Source organism: Ostrea edulis, chromosome 9 (assembly GCF_947568905.1).
Source record: "Ostrea edulis chromosome 9, xbOstEdul1.1, whole genome shotgun sequence".
Taxonomy (NCBI): Eukaryota; Metazoa; Mollusca; class Bivalvia; order Ostreida; family Ostreidae; genus Ostrea; species Ostrea edulis.
This window is the reverse complement of record NC_079172.1, coordinates 51634239-51660563: the sequence shown is the minus strand read 5'-3', so window position 1 is coordinate 51660563 and position 26325 is coordinate 51634239. Positions and strand designations below refer to the sequence as shown.

Sequence of the window (26325 nt, the reverse complement as noted above, 5' to 3'; positions counted from 1 at the left end):
TGTTTGCAGCCAACAACCGACACCATATTGATAATGAAAGAAGAATATCAATGGATAATTAAACATGCAAAATATAAATCTGGTTGTTGCATGCAAAAGTATTTTTTCCCCAGTTCTATAACATGCAAAATATTGACTTTGCGTATCGAAAACAGCCGATTTCGCATTCATTCTTTTTTAAAATTCATATTGTTTGCAGCCAACAACCGACACCATACTGATAATGAAAGAAGAATATTAATGGATAATTAAACATGCAGAATATAAATCTGGTTGTTGCATGCAAAAGTATTTGTTTTTGCTAAAGTTTATTCATAATCTATTTCAAATCAACAGATTCTCATCTTTAGCGTATATTCATGACGTCATAATAAAATATTACGTCATTTTCATGTAAGTGGGATTAGAAGTACATCCTAGTTGTGTAAATAAAAAGAATAATTAAGCATAGTATGAAAGTTGAAAAAATGAAAAAAAATCTCGGCGGTATATAGCCAATAACGTCCCTTGTCCTTTAGAGCTTCAGATTTTGCAATAAACAAAGTGTCAGAAATAAATACCAGAGCTCTCGGGTGTGGGAAGCTGGCTGGCAGTTCTCTCAACAAGGATTTGGTTTGTATGCACCATACTTCCAAAGGCTGTGATTTGAAAGCGATCACAACATACTGCCTAAATAAAAAAAAAACCTCTACAAATCAGTAACTGTAAGTATTAGTTGTAACTGTACAAATCAGTAACTGTAAGTATTATTTGTAACTGTACAAATCAGTAACTGTAAGTATTAGTTGTAACTGTACAAATCAGTAACTGTAAGTATTAGTTGTAACTGTACAAATCAGTAACTGTAAGTATTATTTGTAACTGTACAAATCAGTAACTGTAAGTATTAGTTGTAACTGTACAAATCAGTAACTGTAAGTATTAGTTGTAATTGTACTTTATTCATAACAAAAATATTCTTTATTAGTTTCGAAATATACGTAATAAAACAATAAATATATGTCTCATTTCTTAAAAAATGTCTTGAGATGGTACATGTAAGTACATGTTCCGAAATCCACCCAAAGATGATATTCTTAGTTTGATTAGGGAGAATATTTTTCCCCATTAACGATATTCCTATATATAATAAGCCGCAACAGCTCTCAAGTCCTTTAACAAATGTCCCACAGAAAATAAGGAGAAAGTTAGAAAAGGTTTAAGTACTAGTACCTCAGAAAAATCAAAACAACACACAACAACAATAGAGAGCTGGCTGTAACCAACAGTAACTATACAGTGTTCACTGTAACCAACAGTAACAATGTAGTGTTGACGGTAACCAATAGCAACAATTCAGTGCTGAACGTAACCAACAGTAACAGTGAAGCGTTGACCGTAACCAACAGTAACAGTGTAGTTCTGACCGTAACCAACAGTAACAGTGTAGTGCTGACCGTAACCAACAGTAACAGTGTAGTGCTGACCGTAACCAACAGTAACAGTGTAGTGCTGACTGTAACCAACAGTAACAGTGTAGTGTTGACGGTAACCAATAGCAACAATTCAGTGCTGAACGTAACCAACCGAAACAATGTAGTGCTGACCGTAACCAACAGTAACCGTGATCAATTGATTGTATATTGTTTAACGTCCCTCTCGAGAATATTTCACTCATATGGAGACGCCACCACTGCCGGTGAAGGGCTGCAAAATTTAGGCCAAACCTCGGCCTTTACGGTCTTTGAGCAGGGAGGGATCTTTATCGTACCACACCTGCTGTGACACGGGGCCTCGGTTTTTGCGGTCTCATCCGAAGGACAACCCCATTTAGCCGCCTCTTACGACAAGCAAGGGCGTACTGAGGACCTATTCTAAACCGGATCCCCACGGGAAACAGTAACAGAGTAATGCTGACCGTAACCAACAGTAATAATATAGTACTGACCGTAACCAACAGTAACAATATAGAACTGACCGTAACCAACAGTAACAATGTAGTACTGACCGTAACCAACAGATACAATGTCGTGCTGGTCATAACCAACAGTAACAGTGTAGTATTGACCATAACCAACAGTAACAATGTAGTACTGACCGTAACGAACAGTAACAATGTAGTACTGACCGTAACGAACAGTAACAATGTAGTACTGACCATTACCAACAGAAACAATGTCGTGCTGGTCATAACCAACAGTAACAGTGTAGTATTGACCGTAACCAACAGTAACAGTGTAGTGCTGACCGTAACCAACAGTAAAAATATAGTTCTGACCGTAACCAACAGTAACAGTCTAGTACTGACCATAACCAACAGTAACAATGTAGTACTGACCGTAACCAACAGTAATAGAGTAGTGCTGACAGTAACCAACAGCAGCAATGTAGTACTGACCGTAACCGACAGTAACAATGTAGTGCTGGCCATAACCAACAGTAACAGAAAAGTACTGGCCATAACCAACAATAACAGAGTAGTACTGACCATAACCAACAGTAACAATGTAGTGCTGACCATAACCAACGGTAACAATGTAGTGCTGACCATAACCAACAGTAACAATGTAGTGCTGACCGTAACCAACAGCAACAATGTAGTACTGACCGTAACCAACAGTAAAAGTGTAGTGCTGGCTGTAAACAATACCATACTTTTGAGTATACTTTATTTTCTCCGTAAATGGAAAGTTCAAAACTTTTATGTAAATAGAGAACTGAAATACTGACATGCACATTGCAAACATTTTTTTTATTTTTAAAAGAAGTTTTGTGAAATTAGTTCAACAAATGATACAAATTATATAACTATAAGTTTTGCAAAACTTTGGCAGGAACGTTGCGATATCGGGGGGGGGGGGGGGGGGGGGAATTACGTTATTTACATTCAGGGGTCTTCCGAAACAATTCGTTACATTATGAGAAAACGGATCCATAAAGTACATGTAAATATACGCTTCAATATTTGTTTTCTTTTGCAAAGTGATATGTATATTGAAAAACACAATTCCCCCCAAAGTCATCATTGTTGCTGTTGTGCTCGGTTATAAAATATCTTTTAAAAACAATTTTTGAAATACCATCCATTTTCCACCGAAATACAAAAAAAACTTTTATTTGATTTTTTTCTAAAGTATGTTAGTGATGTACCTAAGTTTTCAACATTTGTACAATTATATCCATATATTAAGCATAACAGGGATGTTCCCAGTGGTCTTAATTAAGTGACTTTAATAACTGTGTATTACTTACCTCAGAGGAGAGACTTTGATATTTGTAATCAAACTTTCTAGCTTTTGTCGATACCTGAAAAGTTCTACTAAACCTGAAATGCAGAATTTAACATTTTATATATACAGTGAGTGATGTCATAAGTTTTATGTATGCAGCGAGTGACATCATAAGTTGGTGTTTTGTTTTGTTTTTCAGAGAAGGTGGTTCGATTTTGATAATTTTGCTCTAAATGAATTCAATCAATTCAAATGGTCTACATTAGTCACATGTTTTCACTTTGTCATAAAGTGTGGTCCTGAACCCATGGTGCTCCCTCCCAAGGCTCTCTGTGCGTCTTTGCAGAATTTTAACATCATGTAACATGTTAAACTGACTGAAACCATTGTCACTATAAAAAAATAAAACAGCATTCCTCACCTGACCGGATCCAGGTTAGAAACACTTCGTTTCGGCCTGTTGTACATGTAGGCGAGTTTCCGCTCTTTGAACACGTCCACGACAGGAGAATGTTCTGATTTATCCACTCAATGCCCCTAGTAACGAGATCATATCGCAATAACAATGCTTACCCAGTACTTTTCCCACTGAACTACATTGCAAGATTTGTCTTTTATTCTACAATATAAATGAGTACTACACCATGACTTCACTGGATATTGAAGATATGTTTATATAACAAATTAATACCACAAATACATACATTTTACTTTTTTAAAGATTAAATTCCTTTTATAGAAATAGTATTTCCCAAGAATAATTTTAGCGTAATATATTGGAAATTAGTACCGAAAAATATATTTTATTGCTTGGACAAATTTTAAATTCTTCGTTTGGGCATATTGTTTTCTTACAGACTAATTAATTATTTGTTCATTGGGACGAAATCACTCATTCGGACAAATAAGTTTCTCCATCGGACGATTAAACGTTCGTTTAGATGAATTAGCTTTTGTTGGGATGAATTAAATCATCCTTCAAACAAAATACTCGTTCGTTCAAATCTCGCTCCGTCGAACTAGTTCTCCCAGCGCTCGTTTTCTTTTACATTGATATGTGACACGTTGGTATATTATGCTGAAAACGTAGAGTGCAAAATTACTGCAAAAGAGATAGGTTGGGTCTGTCGTCAAGGCGCTGTTTAAACAGCAGAGTACAGATGCATCTCTCTCTCTCTCTCTCTCTCTCTCTCTCTCTCTCTCTCTCTCTCTCTCTCTCTCTCTCTCTCTCAGATATAACGGTAGAAGGAATCGATCAAATTCAAACCCTTCTTTCGGTTTAACAAATTTGCATGAATTGTAGATGAATTTAATGAGAATTTTCCGATACAGTGATCTCCCATGTTTACTTCATTTCTTTGATGGGCGAATTGGTTTCTTCGATGAATAAAACACTACATCAAACAAAGAACAAATTCATTCAAACAAGTGATTTTTCCGACGTAGCCCTTGTATGCCACCTTATGAAGTAAAGGATCCATCTTAATCTAGAATGAAATAATGTGTTAATATCTACTGTATATAGCTAGAATGAAATAAATAATGCGTTATTATCTACTGTTTATAGCTAGAATGAAATAAAGAATGCGTTAATATCTACTGTATATAGCTAGAATGAAATAAATAATGCGTTATTATCTACTGTATATAACTAGAATGAAATAAATAATGCGTTAATATCTACTGTATATAGCTAGAATGAAATAAATGATGTGTTATCTACTGTATATAGCTAGAATGAAATAAAGAATGCGTTATTATCTACTGTTTATAGCTAGAATGAAATAAAGAATGCGTTATTATCTACTGTTTATAGCTAGAATGAAATAAAGAATGCGTTAATATCTACTGTATATAGCTAGAATGAAATAAACAATGCGTTAATATCTACTGTATATAACTAGAATGAAATAAATGATGCGTTATTATCTACTGTATATAGCTAGAATGAAATAAAGAATGCGTTATTATCTACTGTTTATAGCTAGAATGAAATAAAGAATGCGTTATTATCTACTGTTTATAGCTAGAATGAAATAAAGAATGCGTTAATATCTACTGTATATAGCTAGAATGAAATAAATAATGCGTTAATATCTACTGTATATAGCTAGAATGAAATAAATGATGCGTTATTATCTACTGTATATAGCTAGAATGAAATAAAGAATGCGTTATTATCTAGTGTTTATAGCTAGAATGAAATAAATGATGCGTTATTATCTACTGTTAAAAGCTAGAATGAAATTAATAATGCGTTAATATCTACTGTATATAGCTAGAATGAAATAAATAATGCGTTAATATCTACTGTATATAGCTAGAATGAAATAAATAATGCGTTAATATCTACTGTATATAGCTAGAATGAAATAAATAATGCGTTAATATCTACTGTATATAGCTAGAATGAAATAAATAATGCGTTAATATCTACTGTATATAGCTAGAATGAAATTAATAATGCGTTAATATCTACTGTATATAGCTAGAATGAAATTAATAATGCGTTAATATCTACTGTATATACCTAGAATCAAATAAATAATGCGTTAATATCTACTGTATATAGCTAGAATGAAATTAATAATGCGTTAATATCTACTGTATATAGCTAGAATCAAATAAATAATGCGTTAATATCTACTGTATATAGCTAGAATCAAATAAATAATGCGTTAATATCTACTGTATATGGCTAGAATGAAATATTGGATGAATTCTAATCTACTAAGATATAATGGATACATGTACACGTATATCCTTATTTCTCAATACTATGAAATACCGGATGTCTTCTTATCTGACACGAAATATAAGATACATTCTTATTTAGTATTTAATAACGAATTATATATACTCGCAAGCTCGTGCGTTTTTACAGTCAACTCGTGCCAATATTCACCAATATAAGTTCAATAACTCTATATTATTCAGTTTCCGGTACCGAGACTTAGATTTCACGTGTCAGTATAATAAGATACATATTCAGTTTCCGGTATACATACATGAATCAGTATAATATATATTCAGTTTCCGGTACTGAGACGTACATTACACGTGTCAGTATAATATGATGCATATTCAGTTTCCGGTACCGAGGCTTACATTACACGTGTCAGTATAATATGATACATATTTAGTTTCCGGTACCCAGACTTACATTACACGTATCATTATAAAATGATACATATTCAATTTCCGGTATCGAGACTTACATTACACGTGTCAGTATAATATGATGCATATTCAGTTTCCGGTACCGACACTTACATTACACGTATTATTATGATATAATGCATATTCAGTTTCCGGTACCGAGACTTACATTACATTTCTCAGTATAATATGATACATATTCAGTTTCCGGTACCGAGACTTACATTACACTTCTCAGTATAATATGATACATATTCAGTTTCCAGTACCGAGACTTACATTACACATACATGTATTAGTATAATATAATACATATTCATTTTCCGGTACCGAGGCTTACATTACACGTGTCAGTATAGTATGACATATATTTAGTTTCCGGTACCGAGATTTACATTTCACATATATGTATCAGTATAATATAATACATATTTTGTTCCCGGTACCAAGATTTAAATTATACGTATCAGTATAATATGATATATATTCAGTTTTCGGTACCGAGACTTACATTACACGTATCAGTATAATATAATAAATATTCAGTTTCCGGTATCGAGACTTACATTCCACGTTACAGTATAATATAATACATATTCAGTTTCCGTTATCGAGACTTACATTACACGTATCAGTATAATATAATTTATATCCAGTTTCCGGCACCGACACTTACATTACACGTATCAATATGATAGAATATATATTTAGTTTCCGGTACCGAGACTTGCATTACACGTGTCAGTATAATATGATGCATATTCAGTTTCCGGTACCTAGACTTACATTACACGTATCAATATAATAGAATATATATTTAGTTTCCGGTACCGAAACTTACATCACACATGTCAGTATAATATGATGCATATTCAGTTTCCGGTACCGAAACTTACATCACACATGTCAGTATAATATGATGCATGATCAGTTTCCGGTACCGAAACTTACATCACACATGTCAGTATAATATGATGCATATTCAGTTTCTGGTACCGAAACTTACATCACACATGTCAGTATAATATGATGCATGATCAGTTTCCGGTACCGAAACTTACATCACACATGTCAGTATAATATGATGCATATTCAGTTTCCGGTACCGAGACTTACATCACACATGTGGGAAAAGAGTACCAATTCATTTCCCATAGACCTCAATGTTAACCTTTGGCCCTCTCACTAATTAACTATATCGATTTTAAACAAATGACCGCAAACATTTCAAAGTTCATTCCAAGTGTTGATAAAAAATGACAAAAAATACATAGGGTCCCGTGCCTTTTATAGGCCATATTTGTACTTTTTTACAACACATAGCAATCTGCAGTAAATTACACACTTCATTTTAAGCACACCCCTACCATGGTAATTTCCTCAGTCATTTCTCGATTTTGTGCGATAATTTTTCATCCTGACAATTAATTTGAACCTCTATAATATTTCTTTCAATTCCAAATAATTTCACTCCTGATATTAGCCAATCACGCAACACCTAGACATTTATACCTCCGCTCAATCTTGGGTAAACTGCGTCCGGGTTACGCATACGGGGGTTTGGTACTCTCATTCCTATACTCATAATGTTAACGACCTTAAAATCAGGCAAATTTGTTATTTTCAAAGACTTTACATACTGAAGTGTATATGGATGAAAATTTAGTTCTGTAACTTCAATGTGAAGGGTACTGTGAACCCCCTTAACAAGTGTACCGTCTGCTGACAGTGCCGTTACAGGGAATGAATGTTTCTGACACCTGTCCCAAGTTCGCCATCTAGCTGACGACTGTAATAAATATTATATCTGTAAATCGCATGTGATTGTTTGTTATGGAATATACAATCATTTTAAGATAAAAGTTTGTTCATATCTTCATCCGGGTGGATTCTACCCGGAATTTGAGAATGACCCCAAATTTCCTGAAAATTCCACAAAAACTGCTGAAATATACTCTTATATTGAGAATTCTGCATACTTTAACTATATTATGAAACTTACACTATATAGGTACCCAATAAATAAAATGGCTATTACCTGGTTTCCTGCAGATTAGATTATATGATAAAACTTGTACCCCACCCCCTTCCGTAGAAATCTGCCTCCGAGACAAAGCAGGATCTCCAGGCCGATACACAGCCTTTAATGACAAAAATGGTTGATATGTAAGATATTAACACCTGGTGGGGCATCTCTGTATTTTATGCGCGGCACCTGGTACTTCTCTGGTATTACCCTCTCCCTTTACTGGGATATTTTCAGAACCCCATACTAATTTATCGTTATAGAACCTCAAAAAACTGAAATTTTGTGATCTCAATCCCATTGGCTCTCGTGTGATCCAATTTTCATAAAAATGTATTAAAAACGTGATTCTGGTTTCAAATAAAGTGAAATAAGCATTATTTCCGGATTGAAAAGTTACCTGATGAGGCCTCTATAGGGAAAAGAGTACCAATTCATTTCCCATAGACCTCAATGTTAACCTTTGGCCCTCTCACTAATTAACTATATCGATTTTAAACAAATGACCGCAAACATTTCAAAGTTCATTCCAAGTGTTGATAAAAAATGACAAAAAATACATAGGGTCCCGTGCCTTTTATAGGCCATATTTGTACTTTTTTACAACACATAGCAATCTGCAGTAAATTACACACTTCATTTTAAGCACACCCCTACCATGGTAATTTCCTCAGTCATTTCTCGATTTTGTGCGATAATTTTTCATCCTGACAATTAATTTGAACCTCTATAATATTTCTTTCAATTCCAAATAATTTCACTCTTGATATTAGCCAATCACGCAACACCTAGACATTTATACCTCCGCTCAATCTTGGGTAAACTGCGTCCGGGTTACGCATACGGGGGTTTGGTACTCTCATTCCTATACTCATAATGTTAACGACCTTAAAATCAGGCAAATTTGTTATTTTCAAAGACTTTACATACTGAAGTGTATATGGATGAAAATTTAGTTCTGTAACTTCAATGTGAAGGGTACTGTGAACCCCCTTAACAAGTGTACCGTCTGCTGACAGTGCCGTTACAGGGAATGAATGTTTCTGACACCTGTCCCAAGTTCGCCATCTAGCTGACGACTGTAATAAATATTATATCTGTAAATCGCATGTGATTGTTTGTTATGGAATATACAATCATTTTAAGATAAAAGTTTGTTCATATCTTCATCCGGGTGGATTCTACCCGGAATTTGAGAATGACCCCAAATTTCCTGAAAATTCCACAAAAACTGCTGAAATATACTCTTATATTGAGAATTCTGCATACTTTAACTATATTATGAAACTTACACTATATAGGTACCCAATAAATAAAATGGCTATTACCTGGTTTCCTGCAGATTAGATTATATGATAAAACTTGTACCCCACCCCCTTCCGTAGAAATCTGCCTCCGAGACAAAGCAGGATCTCCAGGCCGATACACAGCCTTTAATGACAAAAATGGTTGATATGTAAGATATTAACACCTGGTGGGGCATCTCTGTATTTTATGCGCGGCACCTGGTATTTCTCTGGTATTACCCTCTCCCTTTACTGGGATATTTTCAGAACCCCATACTAATTTATCGTTATAGAACCTCAAAAAACTGAAATTTTGTGATCTCAATCCCATTGGCTCTCGTGTGATCCAATTTTCATAAAAATGTATTAAAAACGTGATTCTGGTTTCAAATAAAGTGAAATAAGCATTATTTCCGGATTGAAAAGTTACCTGATGAGGCCTCTATAGGGAAAAGAGTACCAATTCATTTCCCATAGACCTCAATGTTAACCTTTGGCCCTCTCACTAATTAACTATATCGATTTTAAACAAATGACCGCAAACATTTCAAAGTTCATTCCAAGTGTTGATAAAAAATGACAAAAAATACATAGGGTCCCGTGCCTTTTATAGGCCATATTTGTACTTTTTTACAACACATAGCAATCTGCAGTAAATTACACACTTCATTTTAAGCACACCCCTACCATGGTAATTTCCTCAGTCATTTCTCGATTTTGTGCGATAATTTTTCATCCTGACAATTAATTTGAACCTCTATAATATTTCTTTCAATTCCAAATAATTTCACTCTTGATATTAGCCAATCACGCAACACCTAGACATTTATACCTCCGCTCAATCTTGGGGTAAACTGCGTCCGGGTTACGCATACGGGGGTTTGGTACTCTCATTCCATGTCAGTATAATATGATGCATATTCAGTTTCCGGTACCGATACTTACTTGACTGAATCAGAATGTACACTGATTTCTCTCTCAATCTGGCCTGTTTGTATGTTGAGTAGTGATATACCACCATTTTCCATGCCTGGTAATGTAAAGAAAACATCGAACGTTTCAATCATACGTGAATACAAATAACAACACTGCAATGTAAACAAGTATACTCCAAGACTTGTGCAATACTTTGTATATGTAACCATCATATTTCGAATAAAATATTACTGTAGTATTTGGATCTGATTGAATGATAAAAGTTTGAAACACATATTGTAAAGGAACCAATGTTTAGGGGTACATTTGTATATAGATCAGCGGATTTCATCATCGATACATGGGTACATGTATATAGAGCGAACTGACCGTAAACTTATATCTGGCGATAAATGTGTATATAGACCAGCACTTCATCAATGATACATGTACAGTGTATATATAGCCTAGCACTTCATCAATGATACATGTACATTGAAAATATAGCCCAGCACTTCATCAATGATACATGTACAGTGTATATATAGCCCAGCACTTCATCAATGATACATGTACATTGAAAATATAGCCCAGCACTTCATCAATGATACATGTACAGTGTATATATAGCCCAGCACTTCATCAATGATACATGTACAGTGTATATATAGTCCAGCACTTCATCAATGATACATATACAGTGTATACTAGTATATAGCCCAGCATTTCATCAATGATACATGTAAATATAGCCCAGCGGACTGACCGTGAACGAATCGCTTTCGGTGAAAAGCTAATTTACTCGTGTAACAAATAGCTTAGGAACCCGCAAACAGAACTCTTCTTTTCCTGAAAGTAAATTCGGTTGAAGTTCTTTTCAACGCTTTATCAAAGGAGATATATCTGACGGACTGGAGATACATGTACGCGCACTAAAATAACTTGTTCATAAACAAAGCGATACCGTTAGAAGTGCAGGGAAAACGTGAAGTACCATAGGTCTAGTGCTAAGTTTCTTAATCATGCCAATGTCTGTCGTGACACGCGTATGGGACCTCCGCTTTTAAGGTCATATCCTAAAGACCCGTAACTCTCGCTTCTAAATGAAGGAGTAATAGATAGAATTACCAAAAGTTAACATCTTTTATTTGACGAGGCTATGGCATCAGCAGGGCTCGAACACACGACCTCTATGTTACGAAGCGAGCGCTCTACCACTGAGCTACCGCGACCGTTCAACAGAGGAAGGTAAGTTCACATGATGTTATAATGCCGTGTATTTCAAGCAAACCCTTTATTATATATAGAATAAGCGAATGGTTATCACCAATTCATCATCAATATCATTACTGAATTAATTGGATTTTTAAAATAGACATACAGTCATGTATCACGTGTAAGGAAAGGATTACATATAATGCTACATGTATGTCAGTCACCTTATCCTTATTATTGAAAGTACTTGCATATGAAATAGTGTTTTTGATTTTGAAAGATATTTTTTGTACATGCATGTATACGAATATCAGTTCTGCTTATGTTTTAATAGGAAAGAGAGAATACCATGACAGATCAGGGTGTTACATGTAAATGCACCCTGTTTCATTGGTCCTGACCATTTTTATTCAAGTTTAATGGCATAACATCTAAATCAGGTAAAGAATATTGCAGTCACTAAAAGTTTCCATAAACTAGTCCTTGTTTTATTTTGTTTTGCTGTTTGTTGCCTGCATATATTTTTCTATTTCCTCAAAAATATTTATCCTACTGTTGTACCCTGGTATATTGACAATATTATACACATGTATTTTATTTTACTGCTTTGTTCATATGTATACATAAATTAATCCAGGTGTGCACTAAAATTCGGTACAAAAAAGTTTATTCTTACAATAACATTGTGTAGTTTCCTCACTTATCTGAGAAAGATTTTATGGCTTTTGGACGAAAATATATACCAAATGTATAATTTTCTTACAACAAGTACCAGGTTGTTTGGATCTTGCTATTTTAGGAAAGATAACTCTTCCATCCGGATTCAAAACCAACATTTTTAATGAAGTTTTTTATATATACCTGTATACCGGTAGAAACTTTTTTCAATTTCACCTTTTCATATCGTTAATATACATGTGTATTTTATATTTACAGAAGTTGGTACGGATTTAACAACCAGTTTTCAAGAAAATGAATTTTGATGTTTAAAAGAAAAAAATTCCTGAAATAATAAATAAAAATATGATGACTGAAAATATTGTTTTGTTGTATTTTAATTCAAACATCGTAAACAGGAATATCTCAAAAGACAAAATGAGGAGTTCTGGAGTATGTAATCGGATTTTGATGAAATTAAATTTTCTTTAAAACATGAATAAAAAATTGTGAAAAATAAACGACAAATATTTGTGATCTGGGGTTATTACCGATGTTTCTATAACTATACGAGGAACTGGTACAGAAAAAATAACCAGGTGCATCATTCCACCTTAAAAAGGAAATGGTCATTTTGCAGAAAGTGGGTTTTTTTTTAAGTCTAAAGGCATTTAGTATAATGACAAATTGCATGTCCTGTTAATTGGAGATATTAACATTGGAGAACTGCCACTCCAGGTTTCCATTCTTCCCTGAGTTGCATGCAATATTCATGTAATTTTGCATAATTCGGTAAAACCTTATTCTAACCATGATTTTAACAAAACATTTTTCACAATATTTGCATCCGAATTAAATACTAAAATATTCCAAATAAGGACATCATAACAGAAAATGATAAATCACGAGTTTTTGAGAAATCGTCACGTACTTCGTTTTACATGCATTATCTAATTGACAATAAAATCCTTTCTCTCTGATTTCCTATAAGTTGGGTATATGTGAATAAGAAAGATCTATTTCCACAATGTTATCAAGTATATTATTGAATCAGAATTGAATGGAAATGCAACAACAACAAAATACACTGCGCAATGATAATTCTTATTGGTGGGTGTTTTTCCGTAGAGCCAAATTGCCAATAGTATCTCTCATCACAAACATTAGAAGCAATACATGCACCTATCAGTACAATGGATGTACAAGAAGTGGTGTATTTAGTGCACTATATCATATTTAAATAAATACCAAGAGCCAGCAGCGAGTCCTTTGCTTTGCAGCCCGGGTTATTGGTCGTGGTCACCTGTTCCAGCAGGTTAGATCTAATTGTGCAGATGTGGGACGGAAATCCCTTAACCATTCCGGTCAAGAGAAATCGACTCTCCTTCATCAATGTATTTTTCTGCCCTTTTTTACTCAATCCTGGAAACATATCTTTGAGTACCAAACCATAGATCTAGAAAAGACAGAAAGTTTAGAAATTTTGATTTACAAATGATATGCCACGATTTAGGTTATTTTGGGGTTTTTTTTCAAACTCCGTACATCTGAATGCGAAGATAATTAACCTCCTCTTTACAATGCCCTTGTTTATAAACAATAGTTAATCAATTTCAAAAATCAAGAACATACCCTGGTATTAACTAGTTCCCAAAGAATAATCTTTCCATCGCTGAATATTAGTGCCGCACCCGCTTCGGTAACCGGATGTAGACCAAAGCCATACACAGTACTCTGGTTACTTAAGCGCACCGAGTCCGACTGCCAGATCAAATCGTATGTTATGTCGGATTTGTCTGCCCCTGATTCGTTACATCCTGAAAATGATTTCCATTTTAAACAGACATGGACACGATTTGAGCGGGAAAATTTCAAATTTTATTTTTCCATTTTCAATTATTATATTATTTCAAAGAAATACGTTAGTAAAGCACTGTAACAATAAAGATGGAAAAATAAAATTTCCAGCTCAACCGTGTCCATGCCCCTTTAAGGTCTTTCTAATCTTAATGGGAGATAATATTCCTTACATTTCTAAGTTGAAAAAACAAAACTTGAAAACGACTCAAGACCAACTTGGAAGGGATAATTGATAATTGTCCTCTTAACCAAAGGTCAAGGTAACTATTAAATCACAGATGGCATTTTTACAATCTCTCTATTGTAAAAGGTACCCAGGATCTGTGATTGGTTGATTGATATATTGTATATAGTTTAACGTCCCCCTCGAGAATTGTCCACTCATGTGGAGGCGTCACCAAGACCGGTGAAGGGCTTCAAATTTAGGCCTATCCTCGGCGCTTACGGCCATTGAGCAGTGAGGGTTCTTTAGCGTGCTACACCTAATGTGACATAGGGCATCACTTTGTAAGGTTATCTCCAAGGACCCGTGACATTCACACCTGATGCCGAGTGTTTGGCGATGGAACTGTCACTACCTGTTTTCACGACTTAGGTCTGTCGCGGCCGGGATTCGAACCCCGACCTCCCGCATGCAGGGCCAATGCTCTACCTCTAGATCACCGTTGCCGGAAGTTACTGCTCGCTGGAAACACTCAGAACGTCGTGATAAGAGCTCTGAATGTCCATTGAAGCACAATATCTCGTCTCTATACAAACAGATTGACTGGTATAACTGCTGACCGTCCTTAGACTGGCCACTGTATCATATCACCCGCGCAACAGGTTTAGAACAGCACAAAAACCAGGGACATATGAGTAAGCCGTGCTGAGGCATGTCCACTCCTATGGCATCAAGTCGGGTTGCATTGCAGTGGGAATGCCCCTTAATCGTCATCGACTTGACGCCATACTCCAATGATTGCGACGACGCCGTCCTAATCAGTTTCCTATGCAACGTTGGTTCCGCGTATTGTTCTCCGAATAGTCAAGATTCACGCTTTACCACTCAGATGAACGTTGGCGTGTATTTCAACGTCGCGGTAAGCATTATACCGATAACTGTATGATGGCATGTGACTGGTTTAGAGCAATCGGATCACGCGCTCGTCTTTTTCCGTAACCGGTAAGAAGACTCGAACGTGGATCGGCGCAAGAATTGCATCAAATCGATGCATTTCTTCGCGCCCGTGGATGAGAGTTAAAAGGCCAGAACCGAATCCCTGAATAATATGTCATTTATATTTTCACCACAGATTCAGTTTTGGTATCATTAACGTCTTATTCACTCTAATACATAACATGTAAGTGGAAATTGATAGTGGTACAATACCTTAGATGTGTATAATATCTTAGATGCATTTGAAAGTTCACGTTTCATAGTGCAACGTACGACTGTGACGTCAAAGTTACGTTTATGTATACGTAACAACCAACTCTGATGGCGTCGATCCACATACGAGGTTCATTTGCGGTTACGGAAATAGCCGAGTAGTTACGATTGGGGTTTAGAGGTGGTAGAGTTAATGTGGGGAGAGGGACCAGCAGTGGCCGCAAAACGGTTTTGGTCATCGCTGAAGGCAATGTGTCATATCAACGGTACATTGACACTGTTCTACAACCTGTCGTTTGTCCACCAGCAAATCTTAATTTTTCGGCAAGATGATACCCAGTGTAATGTGGAGCAACGTGCTACATTGTGTCATCACCAAAACAATGTGAACATATTTTCTTAGCCTCCATACAATCTCAATCGAGCATATATGTGAGATATGTTAGATCGAAGCATTTGAAATCACCATATTTTCGTCAGGCACTTCTGGAAGAGTGATAGTGCATCCCTATGGCACAAATAAACGTGTACCGAACGCTATCTATCGCAGAATTCGAGCAGCCACAGTTGCTAACGGGGCTAACACCTCTTCAGCGTTGACATTTTAGCTCACCTAAGCTGAAAGCTCAAGTGAGCTTTTCTGATCGACTGTTGTCCGTCGTCTGTCTACCTGTCTTTAAACTTTATACATTTTCGACTTCTTCTCCAAAACCACTTTGCCAATTTCAACTTAACTTGGCAAAAACATCCTTGGGTAAAGCTGAGATCTCATGTCGCGGCAGGCGCTAGCACCCTCGCTGCTACGGCCGTAAACGCTAAGCATATGTCCGTCGGATGGGACGTTAAAGGGTCACAAACCCCTTGGCGCGCAAAAGATCGTTTCCCTTTTCCCTGATTTCCAAAAAAGAGGGGGCCGTCAGAGAAACTCAAATATTCACAACCAAACATAATTCAATAAGTAAACCACCGTAAAGTGGCTGAAATATTGCCAAAACGGCGTAAAACCACAATCAATCAACAACTGGTGACGTTTCAGTCTGAGTGAAAAACATTTTCAACGGAACGTAAAACAAACCACCGGTCAGTCATTCCTTATATACTGTGATTTTGTTATGGGTAAAAGTTGAAACCTAAGTTACCGGTATGTTAGCATGTGTTTTGAAAGTTGAATATAAGATCTTTTATACGTGATAGAAATGTAAAGGACCGGAACAGAGCCGAGGTACGTTTGGATTGTCAGCGAATGATTTTTTAAAAGCGAGTCTGAATTTTAAAAAGGCTTCCCCCATTTTGATAGACCCAGGGGGAAAATCTATTAAAAGTACGAAAGTTTTTCCAAGTTTTTAATTATTTTTTTTTTTGTTCTTGGTCAGTAAAATTTTGGTAAAGGTTATAATGATATTAATATGCTCAATGAATGCCACATTTTTGCCCGAAAAAGAAAGATTTTTCCTACCTACTTTGTAGATCAGTACTTACATTGTACCCATTGATTAAGATGGCGGATTGCAAAGGAAAAACAAAATTTACAAAACTTTATTCTAACTCCTGCAAAATTTCAAATTAACTTGTATACAAGCAAAGCTAAGAATGCCCCCACTGTACAGTTATGAACTCAATGAAATATGAGCAATTTTATTTCCTCAAAAAAACTCGAGTGTGTGGGGGTAGGGATGGGTGTTATTACCTGGCAAGACAGGTGTGGATGGGGTTGACACCTGACTTTCGTTGAATGTACAGTGGGACTTGTCCTGGCGTCGTACACGGATGGTGATGCATGCATTCTCGTGCAGACAGTACAGGGCATCCTTCTGTTTACATGGCAACACCTGTTGAAACACAATTGTGGCACACACAAGTTAGATAGAACGGCCCAGTTGCACAAAGATGAGTAGGTGTGACTGACAGCTCACGTCTAGTTAACGCTATAGCTTATGTCTAGTTAACACTATAGCTTACGTCAAATTAACGCTATAGCTTACGTCTAGTTAACACTATAGCTTATGTCTAGTTAACACTATAGCTTACGTCTAGTTAACACTATAGCTTACGTCAAATTAACGCTATAGCTTACGTCTAGTTAACGCTATAGCTTATGTCTAGTTAACACTATAGCTTACGTCAAATTAACGCTATAGCTTAAGTCTAGTTAACACTATAGCTTACGTCTAGTTAACGCTATAGCTTACGTCAAGTTAACGCTATAGCTTACGTCTAGTTAACGCTATAGCTTATGTCTAGTTAACACTATAGCTTACGTCTAGTTAACACTATAGCTTACGTCTAGTTAACGTTATAGCTTACGTCTAGTTAACACTATAGCTTACGTCTAGTTAACGTTATAGCTTACGTCTAGTTAACGCTATAGCTTACGTCTAGTTAACGCTATAGCTTACGTCTAGTTAACGCTATAGCTTACGTCTAGTTAACGTTATAGCTTACGTCTAGTTAACGCTATAGCTTACGTCTAGTTAACGCTATAGCTTACGTCTAGTTAACACTATAGCTTACGTCTAGTTAACGTTATATAGATGGAAGAGTTAAAGGGAAGTTAACTGTCTGTTAAAATTAACTATAGCTGACTGTCGAGTAACTGGGTGTTGGTGGGTTTTTCTCTTTTTCAATCTTTTTTTTTTTTTTTTTTTGGTTTTTGGTTTTTGGTTTATGTTGTTGTTTGTTTTACTTTTATCTCACCTGAGCTACATGCTCAAGTCCGCTTATTTTCTGATCACCTGTTGTCCGTCTGTGCGTAAACTTTACACATTTTTGACTTCTTCTCCAAAACTTTTTAGCCAATGTCAACCAAAGTTATCATAAAGCATTATCGGATAAAGGGAATTTAAAATTGTTCAAATGAAGGGTCACACCTCTTTCAAAGAGGATAAATTAAGAAACAGTACAGTATGGTGGCATCTTTCGAAAATCTTCTCAAGAACCAATGGAGTAGAAAAGACTTATGGGAAAGCTTCCTTAGAGAATGTAGATTTAAAAAATGATCAGATCATGGCTCCAGGGCGTTGGGTAGGGCCACAATAGGGGTCAAAGCTTTCAATGGGGATATGCAGGAAAAATTATTTAAAATCTCCTCAAGAACAGCAATTTAAAATGTCCTCTCAAAAATAGCAGTTCCTTAGTTGTTGTGCAGATTTATGTTTGCTCAAATTATGACCGCGGTGGGCAGGGTGAGTGACAATATTAGATAAATGTCCATATTAGAATACTAGTATATAGGAAAGACGTTTTGTTTAATTTTGTGGTTCCCGGGGGTTGGATGAAGCCACAATAAGAGGATAAAAAATTTACATGGGAATATATAATAAAAAGTCTTTAAAATCTCCTAATGAACAGGGAAGCCATGATTAGTCATGATAATAGGCATGCATTCCAGGTGGTGTAAATTCAATTCTTAAACGAATGCCTCCAATTGTAGAGTGGGGCCACAGTAGGGTCATATTGTTTTACATGGGGATAAATAGATGGACAGATAGAGAGAGAGAGAGAGAGAGAGAGAGAGAGAGAGAGAGAGAGAGAGAGAGAGAGAGAGAGAGAGAAAAAACGTTGAAAACGTTTGATTTTCTTCCTCAATAGTACATAGGGCCATGATTAGTGATATTAGTATGTAAGCATCCTCAGGTAGTGCAGATTTAAGTTTATTAAAATCCTGGCCGGGAAAAGAGTTAGGCTGGGACCTTAATTCGAAATCAAAGTTTTACATAAGAATAAATCTTGAAAAAATCTTATTCTCAAGAGCACCAGAGGCAGTTATAGTCATATCAATATGCAATCATCCTTGGATAGTGCGGATTCAAGTTTCTTCAAATCAATGCCCTGGGAGAAAGAGAATGTTTTTGGTTTTTTTTTTTGTTTTTTTTTTTTTTACAAATATGGACATGAGGTTAGGGTGGGGTTAAATTCGGGAATAAAATTTTACATGATACATGAATATAGAAGTATCTAGGGCATCCCAATGTTGGTGCATGGAAATTGTGATGTGATATGGAATATCCAAATGTAACACAATATGAATGACTAATTCGAGGAAGTTACACAGAATGACATACAGAAACAAAGCCTGAGAAAAACTGGTGATAAAACTTTAATTTATCACTTACGAGGGTCAAACGTACCCGGACCGAAATGGATGGGGATCGATAGTTTAAATTATGCAAACTGTTTTAGCCCAGAAAAATCATACAAGGAATAAATAATATTTTTTTAGTCCTGTTGTTGAACTTCAAGTGAATAATGGCCATTTGACACTCATTCAGTAATCTATCAGGCGAAGTAGTGATTAACATAATTGATAATCAGCTAAACAAATCTAAGAATACGATCGTCATTTCTATTTCAACAAAAATATCTCAAAACAAAGGCGGGAAATACTAACCCGAACAAAGTAGGACGATTTGGAATCTAGACGAATAGTTGCCATGACAATGCAAACTTCGGTGTCTATGATGTCTACTTGAGATGGATACACCATGAAGATCACGTGACGAATTCCCGGATGATGGACAACCTGTAGGCATTGTTGCTGGAACGATCGGTCTTCCTCGGACATGCTTTTCCTGCTGCTAATTGAAAAGACATAATGTGTAATTTTTGAAAATCAAAAATTAAACTGAAAATTCAGCTAAAACGAGAAATTGTACTGCTTTTAAAGGTGTTACATTGCAATGTCTTGACCCCATCCCTGTTTTAACACTCCTCCTCAGAGTTTTAATCGCTCGGTTAGCACTATTTTTGAATGAGCGGAACAAAGGCTTGCATGGTCAGCACATAGTACACTTGAACAGTGATATAAAATGACGAGTGACCTGTGTTCAAATCCATACTTACCTTGACCTGGATTCAGCAGTGCCTGTAATGAGTGACGTCGTCATGTTGATGAACTTGTTAAGGGAAGACGAGTTTCTTCGCATAGTCGCGGACTCATATCCAGGGGGTGAAACTTCCTGACCTACAATCCAAAATTAATTTCATTAACATCAAATGAAATTTCACTTTCATCGTTCTCAAGATAAGCAAGACGGGATTTAAAATATTGAGCTAAATTTATCGTAATTCACTTTCTTTTCTCTGCACCTATCCATTTTGACCCCTATGCTATTGAGAATAATGAAGAGTTTGCAGTCAGTTTGTTTCAACTTACAGGGTCCAGCGGTGCCGTAAAAGCTGATCCGTCTATATTTCTGAGAGGGTGCCGCTTTTGGATGAAGATCCTCTACCAGCAAAATATTGCTGTCTTCACAAAGAACTGATTAAATAATCCAAAACATTTCATTTTTGGAAAATGTGTGCAATATATTTATATTCGTTTAACAGAAACATTTAGTACAATGTGATATTAACTTACTTACAGTGACACAATTTAACTTTTTCTTTCTTTTCGCCTCAAGTAATTTTAGTCCCGATATTAATGTGCAATAAAATAAGATTTCACCCCGTTTGAAATTCTTACTATTCTAGTTTCCTTGTATAGACCCGTATTACAGGTTGTTATTTTATTTTATTTTTTTTTTTAGAAAATCAGATAAGCCTGGTTCACTAAAAGATAACTAAGATAAAAGCGAAACGATAAAAATAAAACGGAAACGAAAATTCTCCATATACCTTGTACTTATACATGTATGACACATTTTAATGAGCAGTATATATACTACTTACAAACAGCATTACATTTGTTGAATGGATCAATACATATACTCGATATAGGTTCCGTAAACGAAGTTTGCCAAAGTTGTGATGACGTCAGAAAGTCCCACATAATGACCAAACCTTTGTTGTATAATACGAGAATGGCTGCCTCACTTGTTTCCTGGTTTGTAATCCAAGTTATGTCTGAAACATGACCACCAGGGGAAAATTAGGTATTACTGATTTGTTACTTAAAAACTTCTAAGTGTACTGATTGCGAATGACAAGTTAGATCACTCATATAAAAAAAAATCTGCAGAAATTGGGCGTATATATACATGTACCTTGTACGACTCGACCTTTCCTGACAAAGGTTGATTTGGGTTCCCCTTTCGTGACGTTCCACAGTATGACGTCACCGTGTGTGTCACCTGCTGCCAGAGTTAGCGTGTAAGGATTGACGACAACATCATGGTGTATGTCTTCTGGTTTCCATTTAACCTGTAGAATGGAACAGAATGTTCACCACATTCATCTTATTAACCTGTAGAATGCAAAAGAATGTTCACCACATTCATCTTATTAACCTGTAGAATGGAACAGAATGTTTACCACATTCATCTTATTAACCTGTAGAATGGAACAGAATGTTTACCACATTCATTTTATTAAAATGAGACCGAGAACATTTTAAACGAGGAAAAATGTCTTCGGATAACATCTGCAAGATGGCACTCACAAGGGAGAAATTTTCCAAGAAGCTGAAAAATTAGTTGAGGAGAGATTACTCAGATTATAAAGAAAGATTAGATGTAAAGTTGACTTGAGCTCTTAGCGAAGAAACGTAATAAAAACAACCTATGAGCCTCCTATTATGAGCATGGGATGTTTGATCCTAATTCGTTCTGTGTAGGACTTATCAGAGTCTTACTGACTAGCAGAATCTACTAGCCTAGGATTAATGATATGGGATCAAAGCCCTGTAAATCTCTTAAAGGATTTGTGTTTTGGAGGTTTATCTTTATACCGGTCTATGGAGGTTTATCTTTATACCGGTCGCGGCAGCTCAGTGGTTAGAGCGTTCGCCTGAAAACCCGAAAATCGTGGTTCGTGCCTTGGTCGAGCCAAACCTAAGTACCGTGGTAGTGACAGCTCCTTCGTCAAATACTCGACATTCAGAAGTGAGAGTATAACAGGTCTTTCTGATGAGGTATTCCAAATGGAAGTCTTGGGTCATTACGTGCGTTGACACAATAAAAAAAAACCTTACTGCTACCATCCTTAGCCCCATGTATAGTGAAAACTGCCTAATCTGACATCTGTGCAACCCGTTTCATTCTCAATTTCACATTTTCACTGTTTTTTACATTGGTAATTCAGATACACTGTGTATTCCGACAAAATAATTGTATCCCAGTGCATGTCGGAATACACAAGTCGCACTGTATAAGTATAGATGTGCTGTACTCCTCCCACATCTGGTGACGTCTCGACATGATTGAAAAATTCTCGAAGGAACGTAAAACAAACAAGCATGTGGCATGTGCGGTTTCAACCATGAGTTTTAATATACTGACTTTTCAACACATTATACGACCATTCCTCACAATAAATTAAAGACTAGACCTTTTGACATCATTGACAGTTGCTTCTTCAACAAAAATGGAAAACGGAAATATTCATATCTAGTGATCGGTCATCCAAAAAATTACTTTGTTAAGCACACTCTGATTCCACGCACCAGTACTCTGAAGTTGAAATAAAAAATTGCTGGAGCTCCTCATTGACAATATCTTCGTAGTCTTTGAAGATCAGGTCTTCCAACAGTCTGTTGGAATTCTCATGTATGGACACGAATTGTGTTCCTTTGTTAGCTGAACTGTTTTTCTATACTTATGAAGCAGAGTTTATTCAAGAGCTTCTACATGAGAGGAAAAATATCTTGCTGTGGTCTTCAACTCGACATTTAGATTTATCGACGACGTTTTATGTATTAACAATAATAATTTTCCTTCATATGTCGATTTCATATATCCCTGTGAACTCAAAATAAAAGACACCACAGAGTCCTCTACATCTCCTTCGTTCTTAGATATTTTGTTGAAAATGAATATTAACGACAAACTAACAATTCAACTTTATGACAAATGGGGTGATCTTAGCTTCTTCGTCAACTTCCCATATTTATGAAGCAATATTCCATCATAACCTGCAGATGGTGTTTATATCTCTCAACTGATTCGATAAGGAAGAGCTTGTTCTGCGTATGGGTAGTTTTAAATCGAAGCAGGCTATTGAAAAACAAGTTGCTGTTACATGTACAGGTTTTTCAACAGTTTCGTTTAAAGTCAGTATTTCGTAAATTCTGTGATCGTTATAATGATCTAGTTTACCAATACAATCCATCATTGGGACAAATGTTGTCTGACGTGTTTCATACCGATTGTTAGGCCGTTCTTGGCACACTGATTCTGACTACGGATAACTCAGTATACCTGACCAAGATATAGGGCTCACAGCGGGTGTGACCGGTCGACAGGGAATGCTTACTCCCCCTATGCACCTGATCCCACCTCTGGTGTACCCAGGGGTCTGTGTTTGCCCAACTCTCTTTCATGTAACCCTTTTAGGAATTATGAGATTGATCACTGTTCGTTATCTTCACCTTTCATGAGATATAAACTGCAAAACTAACGCGATTCATCAAGTATACTGGCTTAGGTGTACATTGTATTTTCAAAAAATTTCTTAAATGTCCCAATAATTAATTTTGTAAGTTTAATAAACACTAAATCACAGCGAAGTTATACACTGTACATGAATACGACTCGGTACAATAGAAACATTATAAATTTATTGACTGAGGTCGAGGGCAACGTGTGTTTTGTGGACCTGAGGACAAAAATGTTGCCGGAGGCCGTAAGTCGTAGACAAATTTTTATCCTATCGTTCAGCAAAACACATGTTGCTCTAGACCCAGTCAATAAATGTTTTGTTGTATTCTCTCAAAAGTACGAAGTCTTCTGTGACTTTGTATGTTGATTGCATGATAGAAGCTTTATTCATGAAAGAGTATACCTCTTCGAGGGCATTGACCGAGAGAGATATGATTTTTCAAGGATGAAAAGAATACTCATATACCCTTAACTAAATCTAGTTTATCATAGCGAGTTGACATTTATTATTCAATGTTTCCATTTGCAACAAGATTCAGGACTTTGATATACTTTGTGTGAATCTTTTGACATTTGGCTGTGGTGTCACAGTCCTGATAGGAGGGAAAAGCTGTAGGGAATCCGAACACGTGGAACATTCATATTCCAGGGGTATGCAATATATGTCGTCACTAAATACACCTATCAGATAAGTTTATTTTTTCCAGTACCTTTACTTTCTTCAAATGGTGGTGCAATACGCTTCAGCATTTAACTGATTAATGAAAATTCACTTACACAAGTAACAAGTCCTTTATGCACGCCAAGCACCTGGGTGACCTGAAAGAAGTATCAGACTCTATTATCAGTAAAAATTCTCTCATAAAAAAATAATTTTTATGACAGTTTCTAAGTACACACCTGCGAAGAAGTGGGATCCGCCACCACAATATACTGATGTGACCCATGCGCTAGAAGACCTGACCAACCCCTGCAAGGAATTTAGATAATAATGCAGGACGTTTAGTGACTTTTAAGATTTTGTAAGATACGTGTTAAATCGAAGGTAAGAGCAAGGGGCGTCGGCGAATTATATTGTAAAGCGATAGATTATTAGATATTTTCCCGATCTTTCCTACTTACAACAGAGTGTATGTAGATGAAGAAAAATACCAAGATCCACAAACTTCAATCTTAAAATTGGATTTAATTACATGTACAACTTACCAATCACAAGCTCCTCGGTTTTGTGGATGAGAAGACGTAGCGATTATTTTGGGCGAGAGCGCCATTTCGAAATTCAATCCTAATGTATCATTGATGTTAGTATGCATTTGATCACCGTTATCAAAATCCTTGCTGGCCTGTGTTAACGAATTATCTATGAAAATTATTTATGTTAGGTGTTATCTGATATCAATATTTTGTTGTCGTATCTTCCGTCATATAATACAGTCACAGGTCGTCATCTTGTTCATTTTTCTTAGGACCGTTAAGAATGATGGGTGTACACAACAATTTTGCTCTTCCGTTGAGTACGTACTAGGTAAACCCAAATATGTGTTGAATGAATTTTTATGAAGCTTTTGTTTTTTTTACGTAAGATATAAAATAGATAGATATGTTATTAACCTTTCCCCCTTAGTATTACATGCTTAATTAATGTGTAACTTATTAACAGCGTTATCAAATTGAACCTTTTGCGCTTAATTTCTTGCTAGATATTATTCTAAGTAAATGGACATATTAATACAAATCATATATCATTTAAGGCTTTAACTTCAATTTGATATAAAATTTGTATCCCTTACCCCTTTTGTATCATTTTTAAACATCACCTGAAATACCTGTACCATTTATTACGGAAAGTCAACAAGAGGGGTTACTATGACAACCGTAGCGTCACAATTTCCTTGAAAACCCTATATGATTCTTTCATAATGAGTTACAGATACTGTCAACTACAAAATATGTAATAATCAAAAAAATTCATAGATTCTTTAATTTTCGATGACCCATGCAATCACTACCTTAACAAAATTAAAATGTAAGTTTTGAATTTACCGGGTGGCGGTAAACGCAAAATTTTCGACATGACAACTAGAGTGGCAGTAAAATACAAAATTTACGACATGACAAATAGAGTGACAGTAAAATACAAAATTTACGACATGACAAATAGAGTGACAGTAAAATACAAAATTTACAACATGACAAATAGGGTAGTATCTGTTGATATTTCGGAAGTATTAACCAAATATTCGACCCGTTACAGATGCTATGTACATACATTCTTCAGTTGTGAGATGGCGTAAAATCCATATCGCTTTTAGTT

The 26325-nt window shown here is 35.8% G+C and overlaps 1 protein-coding gene across 2 annotated transcripts in view; it reads right to left on the bottom strand.

Annotated features, from left to right (window-relative positions):
• LOC125658013 (WD repeat-containing protein 11-like) overlaps positions 1-25373 on the bottom strand; it is a 47265-nt gene extending 21892 nt beyond the window's left edge. Inside the window, exons 1-15 of one of the 2 annotated variants that reach the window (XM_048889038.2) lie at positions 25218-25373; positions 24912-24981; positions 24789-24830; positions 21681-21837; positions 21367-21540; positions 20852-20956; positions 20539-20659; positions 20087-20273; positions 17387-17528; positions 14100-14284; positions 13716-13923; positions 10626-10710; positions 3631-3746; positions 3232-3304; positions 561-669 (exon numbers count right to left, since the gene is read on the bottom strand). In XM_048889038.2, coding sequence (XP_048744995.2) covers positions 561-669; positions 3232-3304; positions 3631-3746; positions 10626-10710; positions 13716-13923; positions 14100-14284; positions 17387-17528; positions 20087-20273; positions 20539-20659; positions 20852-20956; positions 21367-21540; positions 21681-21837; positions 24789-24830; positions 24912-24981; positions 25218-25324 — 1881 coding nt within the window. In that variant the 5' untranslated portion in view covers positions 25325-25373. The remainder of the gene's footprint in view (positions 1-560; positions 670-3231; positions 3305-3630; positions 3747-10625; positions 10711-13715; positions 13924-14099; positions 14285-17386; positions 17529-20086; positions 20274-20538; positions 20660-20851; positions 20957-21366; positions 21541-21680; positions 21838-24788; positions 24831-24911; positions 24982-25217) is intronic. The other variant, XM_048889039.2, reaches the window with a different exon arrangement.
• Positions 25374-26325: the final 952 nt, after the last annotated feature.